This window comes from Serpula lacrymans, assembly GCF_000218685.1.
Source record: "Serpula lacrymans var. lacrymans S7.9 unplaced genomic scaffold SERLAscaffold_28, whole genome shotgun sequence".
NCBI lineage: Eukaryota > Fungi > Basidiomycota > Agaricomycetes > Boletales > Serpulaceae > Serpula > Serpula lacrymans.
Window position 1 is genome coordinate 1 of NW_006763316.1, and position 7,059 is coordinate 7,059.

At 45.8% G+C, this 7,059-nt stretch overlaps 4 protein-coding genes across 4 annotated transcripts; 2 read left to right on the forward strand and 2 right to left on the reverse strand.

Moving 5' to 3' along the window:
- Positions 1 to 330: 330 nt before the first annotated feature.
- On the reverse strand, positions 331 to 2,152 carry SERLADRAFT_481168 (uncharacterized protein; the record flags this gene model as incomplete). Its single annotated transcript, XM_007324813.1, has 5 exons — positions 331 to 981; positions 1,046 to 1,323; positions 1,382 to 1,411; positions 1,472 to 1,555; positions 1,608 to 2,152. 5 exons carry the CDS (start codon positions 1,963 to 1,965, stop codon positions 754 to 756), a joined length of 978 nt encoding a protein of 325 aa, XP_007324875.1.
- A 73-nt stretch (positions 2,153 to 2,225) lies between these two features.
- SERLADRAFT_481173 (uncharacterized protein) lies at positions 2,226 to 3,819 on the reverse strand (the record flags this gene model as incomplete). The annotated part of the gene is made up of 3 exons (XM_007324814.1): positions 2,226 to 2,517; positions 2,572 to 2,812; positions 2,875 to 3,819. 2 exons carry the CDS (start codon positions 3,679 to 3,681, stop codon positions 2,594 to 2,596), a joined length of 1,026 nt encoding a protein of 341 aa, XP_007324876.1.
- Positions 3,820 to 3,928: 109 nt separating this feature from the next.
- On the forward strand, positions 3,929 to 4,689 carry SERLADRAFT_404382 (uncharacterized protein; the record flags this gene model as incomplete). Its single annotated transcript, XM_007324815.1, has 5 exons — positions 3,929 to 4,172; positions 4,195 to 4,227; positions 4,281 to 4,367; positions 4,493 to 4,583; positions 4,605 to 4,689. Coding segments are annotated over 3 exons (185 nt in total), but the record flags the coding sequence as incomplete, so codon positions are not given.
- A 282-nt stretch (positions 4,690 to 4,971) lies between these two features.
- Positions 4,972 to 5,552, forward strand: SERLADRAFT_481176 (uncharacterized protein; the record flags this gene model as incomplete). Its single annotated transcript, XM_007324816.1, has 2 exons — positions 4,972 to 5,266; positions 5,354 to 5,552. 2 exons carry the CDS (start codon positions 5,032 to 5,034, stop codon positions 5,476 to 5,478), a joined length of 360 nt encoding a protein of 119 aa, XP_007324878.1.
- Positions 5,553 to 7,059: the final 1,507 nt, after the last annotated feature.

Below are 7,059 nucleotides of genomic sequence, written 5' to 3' on the forward strand. Positions count from 1 at the left end.
AACCAGTCTTAAATGCCTTTAATTCCTCTTAAAACAGTTTCAAGTGAGTCAAGATCTTCAAAAGAAAAGTGACACTTTACTGATGCTGGCAAGAAAAAGTAAGCTTTGAATGTTTTCACTATATTCCAATCCCTCACCTCATGTTTCCCAGCATCATGATGAACATCCTCTGAGTCCTTATCACTGCCATCTTCATTAATTGTGGTGTGACTTGCAAATGTGAAAGGTTGATTGTATTTATATTGTTTGTTGTACTTATAGTGTCCCTTTCTGTCGACAGGACAGCCCTGGCCGAATCCTCCACCACTGAGATATGAGAGCACACCATCAGTTGAGTTATTCACATCCATTACTCGGGCAGCAATGACAGGTGTTTTGATGAGAGGAATTTGTTCTATAACAGAAGGCTCTTCAAGCTGAGATTTGAAACCTGAAAAATACAATGCTCCGAAGTACAAGAGGTCGCTCAGGAACTTCCATGCGATGAACTGTTGTCGTGGGCTAAGTCCAGCTATGTCTGTTGGTTGTGAATGGAGGGTTAGTAAATCTTTGAATGTTTTCTTGGGTGGAAGGTCTTTGGTACGAAGCTGTGGGTTAATGTGCCACTATTTCCAAAGGGCATGTGAGCACTTGAGGTCGACCTGAGAAACCCCATGTTGCAGCGGAAATAACAGGCCAGACGTGAGGTGCTTCAGACTGTCTGTAGAAAGTTCACTAGTGGAAGCTCTGGTTTTGAGATCGACGTCAAAATTGTCATATGTGTACGATGCAAAAAGGGTTTGGCCAAGATCTTGAAGGGCTTGATGAGACTCCATTGATAGCAATCAAATAGTGGTGTGAATTGCATTCATAGATGTTGATATGCCCATATGTGCAAGAGTATCTATGACTCTCTCGGCTCACATTCCTCAAACAGGTCATCTGCGCTGCGGTTGTCCCGTCCCCACAGCCTGCATAGGAGGAATAGAAATCAAAAAGGGGCTAATATTTGCATGCTCAATGAGGATTCCTGTGTACTGTTTTTGGAAGAGCGCTGTCAGCTTACCAGTTGTTCTTTGGGGGTGGACACGGGTCCCCTAAACACGCACTGTGCGATGGCACCAGAGAACAATCCTTCGTCTTCATGAGCCACCATGTGCAGTTCCACAGAACTCCCTCCAGCACTCTGGCCGTTGAAGTCGCCTATGGAGGCGTCCACAAAGTCGGGGTGGGACAGGAAGCCGAAGGAGTCGAGGCGGTAGTAGACGGACACGATGACAATGTTTGGACTCTGGTTGATCCAGGGGTCAAATGGCCAATTGCGTGGGTTTCCGTAGACGTAGCCTTAGTTCAATGTATACATCATTAAACCTGCCTCATCGATGCGAGCAATACAACGTACCTCCACCATGTATATAAAGCAGGACAGGCACTACGGTATGCCCTCTGGATTAAGCATCGGAGACAAAGCGAACGGCAAGGACGCACGCACGGTTATCTCCTTCCTTCGCTCCAGCAGGTGCGTAGATATTCACTTTGAGACAATCTTCCGAGCCAGCTCCTCCGTGATCCCCACCTGCCACCGGTCAAGAACCACACACACGGGAACGCGGCGCGTCAGGACATACCTCCGATGGAACCTTGGACACAGAACATGGGGTACGTGGTGGCATTGATGACCTGTCTGTTTGATTCTTGGGAGATGCGAGTCGTGTTCAGAGGCAGCGGTGCGCGCCATCGTAATTCGGCCAGGGGAGGCTCGGCATAGGGAATGCCCAGGTAGGCTACCGTGTTGGGATACGACTGGTTTCCCAGATAGCTCGCATAGCCGACATCGACAATGTTGGGCGCTGATCCGGACGAAGAAGAGGACGCGAGCACGTCGCTGCTGAACACCAAGCCCAGAAGAAAAAGGGCGACGTTGAGCATTTCAGAAGAGAGCAGATGAGAGACCCTCGAGAACGCTGCCGCTCCTTCCACCTCCATTTATATAGCTGGCAGGTAAAAAGAGATCACAAGTGCTGGATGATCATGGTGTATGTTCGGATGGAGATCACAAGGCATCATATGGGCCTTGTCATAGAATGCATTTACGATATATTCCATGGAATTTTTGGCAGCAAAGCCTACGATGCTCACGAGGATGGAAGAAAAGAGTCGCAAGATCTTCCACAGGACTCGGGAAACGGTTATTGCGGACCACGGTGAGGCTGTCGGAATCATGCTTATAGACTTCTTCATCATCATTCGCAGCGACATTCTCCATAATCATTTGGCAACTATCTGGGGATCGTTACAACATAGCAGCATGAGAGTCTGAGTACAGTGGCACTATCGCACCAAACTATCCGCTTTGGAACCGCCGAACCGTCACGATGAAATAACTACAGTAGACGCCCGGCATGGTACTTACCCCTGAAACAGTGTACTAGAATATACATAGACATGGATGACGAGTAATAGACGCTCTGCTCCGTGAAAATAGATAATAGGAAAGATATTGCATGTTTGACAGCTTTGCTGTCGTCCTGGCTAGGACTGTCATACAGATCCTTGTTAGTTTTGAAAGTAGTAATGCTCAAATGGACTCACGAACAAACTTTCCATCTCTTCTTCAGGCTGCGACTGCCGCGTTGTCAGACTGACGGTTTTCGTCTTCATGCATTCTCGCTTTGAGTTGGTCCAATTCAGCCTGTTTTTCAGCCTCGCGTCGGGCACTTTCAGCCTTCTGTTGTTCCATTTCAGCCTTGAGTTGCTCTCGTTCCGCACGACCGTGTTCTTCACCTATCTTTATCCCGCGTTCTTCACCTATCTTCATCCCATCTTCAACATGCTTTTGACAAGTTAAAAAAATGATTAATAGACAGCAAAAAACAGCAGCAAGATTTTACTTACTTTACGTCGAGTTTCTTCTTGTTTTATCCGTTCCTCCCTCACCCTGTTACACGCCTCGATCCATGACCTGTCATATTCTTCAGTTATCGTCTCTATACTGTTACGATGGTCGAATTTCAACCCGTGATAGTTGCCGCGTATGTCGTGTGAAGTACACTTCTCCTCTGCATTTGGAAATAGTTTCTTCAACATGTCGAACACAGTATTGGCAAACCAGTAGCACTGGTGCTCATAAAGATTGTAGAGGGGAGCGTGATGGTTGACAACTGTCAAAAGGACGGATAGTTGCCGAACGGAAGGTGGTAAATGATTTTCAACGGAGGGAAGAAAGTCGAGTTCGCAAAGTGTCGCGTATGGTTTATACTTTGCAGTGAGATTTCCAAATTCTTTATCATTCTCCATACAGGTAGATACGCGGTCATCGGCAGTAGTATCAGAAACCGAAGGAGATGCAATGCCCGAGGCAGGTGGTGACTGAACAGATGCATTGTTGCCTTCCGGTGCGCGAGGTGCGCGGTCGACGACTATAAACGCTTTTTGAGCGCCTGTGATGGTGTGACGACGAACGTGAATCAACAAGAACTCATGTTTCTTGTCTTTTTTGCATTTACAGAACACAATACGGTCGATGTAGCATCGTGAAGTTTCGTCGACCAGGAGAAGAATGGATCCCCATGACTCAGGTCCCACTGGCCCAAAAAGTCCGGGCTGGAATAGGCCTACGATGTCTTTTGGACGAGACATTGGTGGTCGAAAAAGAGTCGAGTAGATGTTATGGAGAATAAGAGAAAAACGACCTGAACCCATCTTTAATCTGTAGCTGGTGAGGGCTGTAAGGGCTGAGGGTGTTTCAAGTTCCAGAGGGTCTGACCGTCTTCAATGGCGCTGGCAATGCTATGATATGACAGTCTATCAAATCAAACTTCTAACAAGCTCGTGTACTACACATGTCTCGTACATAAGCGCCCATAAGCACCCATAAACGTCCAGTAAATTGCCGTGAGAATGTTCACGATGTCTACATATGGGCAACTTGAACATCCTGTTCGGACTCGGTGCAAGTAATCCAGTACACCCTACACCAATCATTCTCCTGGGGTCCATGCTTGAATGACAGTCTGAATACTCGCTTTCAATGGCCAGTGCACTTCAAACCCAGAAGATAAATTATCAACCGAGTAGTGCTTGGGTCGTGCTACCAAAAAAATAACCTTGAACTTTTCACCGGTCACCTGTAAATCAATGGAGCGGCACACAGCTTTTGAACAAGTGGCCTGGTATACATATCAGAGCAAATCCCTCGTATAACGTCACCATCATCAGACATCTCAATCAACTCGATGGACTGAAATAGTCGAGCATTCATTACATCAACTTATAGTCATAGAACACTGATTCGTTTACAGAGGCCCTCAGTGAACAAATAGCATCGTAGCCAGTCAGGGGTCTGCGGGAAGGTATGACTCGGACGTGTCAAATCACGGTAACTGTAGGGAATATTTTTATTTTGCCCTTCACCCTCACATCGCATGAGTCACAATCGTAAGTATCTCTCCTTCCAAATCAGGGGAAGATTCTCATTATCATGATGGACACTATCACTGATGACGGTTCGTGGTCATCTCCTTAGGGCCCAAGCAACGTGTATTTCACTTCGGTTACTCCCCTACCGTTCATTGCGCATGGAAATATCTGATTCCAGTGTCAGCGATATCAGCTGTCAATGGACGAAAGCAATTGTCGCAATACACCGAGACGTCAGCTTGGTGTACCTGTGCTTGTGCCGCTAGCTGGGATCATGACGCGTCTTGATTCATCAGCGCAGCCTCGCATAAACGTATAGCCTGTATCGACAGCATTCCAGATTTGAAGTCAAGTTTGAACGGGGTAAGATTCGTTCAACCTATCAATTCCACACACCCTAAAACTTTGATGCACGTACTAGGTTTTAGCCTTAACCAGCACATCGTGGAATTGAGAAGCTCTCTACTGACGCTTTACTGTTTAGCACTTTATCATGGCAGGGGTGGACAGCGCGATTTATCGGGGGCTAATGTATCTCCCTGAAACAGTGCTGTCGAGCTAAGTTATCACCCATTCACCATAAGTTAGTGTGCTATCTCATGATGGCGTAGTTCTGTGACTATTGACTGACTAATGGAATACTTCTCCCTGGAAAATGGATATTGTCATGCTTTGTATATGGCTGACTTAGACTTGCATTCTAATCTCTGCTCGACTTCCATGCACTTTTTTTCATGCCCCACAAATATCACAGCAAAATTCCGCGCGGTGCTCCATCGGGCTATCCAGACCGGCTTGCGGGAGGGAGCAGACAACATCCAGATCAACGAAGCCTTGCAGCTCCAAATCGGCTGGATGCACATCCACGGTAAGTCCTCCCCCAACACTTTCCTCTCTTCGCATTGTGATTGTGATGGGGGCTAACAACCTCCCCTCTCGTTACATGCTCTCCTAGATCCAACCCGACACGTACCAAGCCATGCCCTCTTATTATTTATCAGATACCAGACAAATTTCCAGCGGAATAGACGTGTACAGCCTACCACCAAAAGGGTGGTACGGCCCGCTGCAAAGTCTTAGATAATAAAATGCATGCAAAAGTGGCAACAGTACTGACATTCTGAGCATGCTATCCCTACAAACCATATAAGAAAATAAAACACCACACCATAGTATACCAAGTTGTTTGGGTTTGATTTAATACAATAAGGTGTCTTAGGTCTTGTAGAAGAGTCTGAGCTATATTCAAAGTAAGTACCTAATAAGATAAGATGTCTATACTAGGGATCAGATAGGTATTCAAAAGGGGGGAAATAAGTGAGTCTCACCTCAGATCTCATAGAAGAGTCTGAGGTAGTACATGACAAAACCGGATAAACCCGGTCTCTGCCGAAGCAGCCATTGTTCTCCATGGAGCACAGCCACCACTCCATGGAGTCACCATTGTACTCCTAGGAGTCATTATACTATAGCGAGTAGCACCTCCGACTATAAGTAGTAGGGGGCTTAGTATAGAAATACCTAAGTCGTTTCTATAGCTGTTACAACCAAGAGTTAGTTACTCTGGCGCACACAAGAACACACTATAAAGGTAGTGATGATGAGGGAGTGGTTACCCCTTAAGCTGCAGAGAGTTTGTTGGTATACAACAGGAGGACTCGCTGAGGAGTCTCCTTGATCTATTGTGTAAGGACCATTTCATTATTTTCTTATCTTCGCTATGTCTTGGTTCTCGAACGCTTTTCCCGTTACACCTCTGGCTCTAGGGCTAGAGGTATCCTTTGCCGTTTTACTTCTCATAGCCCTCACAGGCTTTCTTAACCATTGCTACCATTTTATATCACAGATCAGAGACTGGGTATTGCTCCCAGCCAGCCAGCACACGGAGTAAGGACTGGTAGTAGGCATCTCGCCAACCAGCTCCAAGCCTCAGTAAAGCCTGGTTATACTAATAACGCCTTATTCAGGATCGTACCTCATTATGAGGATACGGTTCCTGAACACACGTGACAATCCTCTATTATTAGTACAAGTCTCTCACCTGCTGATTAATCAAGTTAAAAGTCGTACAATAGTTACTCTCCCTTTTTCTTATTGGTCGATTGATTCCTCAGACCACTTTTCATATATTCTCCTTTCGGTCTGAGGAACAAACAGTTCACTATATAAAGCCTTACCTATTCATGTATGGCTCCTTAGTTTTCTATTACTGAATTTACCCGCTTTACTCCTCAACGAAAACCTTTGAAGCTTACCTCTCAAAGTCCTCTACTTGCTATACATACTAGCATCTGTCAACCTCAAGCTCATCGAACCCTTTACTCCCTGCAAGTGCAGAAGGAGACAGGTTTTGTTTTTGTTATAGTTTATCGTTGCCTCACATATTGGGGTATATATACTAATACAGAATGTTTGTACTTATGTACTGTACAGTTGATAAAGTCAGTGGCTGATGATGTCATGGGGCCTAGCCCGCATGACCAGCTCCACTGTGTGAGAGAGTTGTATCTAAAAATAAGAAGAAAGCAATGCGGCACAAGAAAGAGGAGTTTGAACAAAAGGGGAAGTGCCGCGTGGCACCATGTGTGAAAGCTAAAGTATACAAGGTTAAAACGGAGAATGAAAATGGAGGAAAGGTCCGAAAATTGTGTTATCGTAACA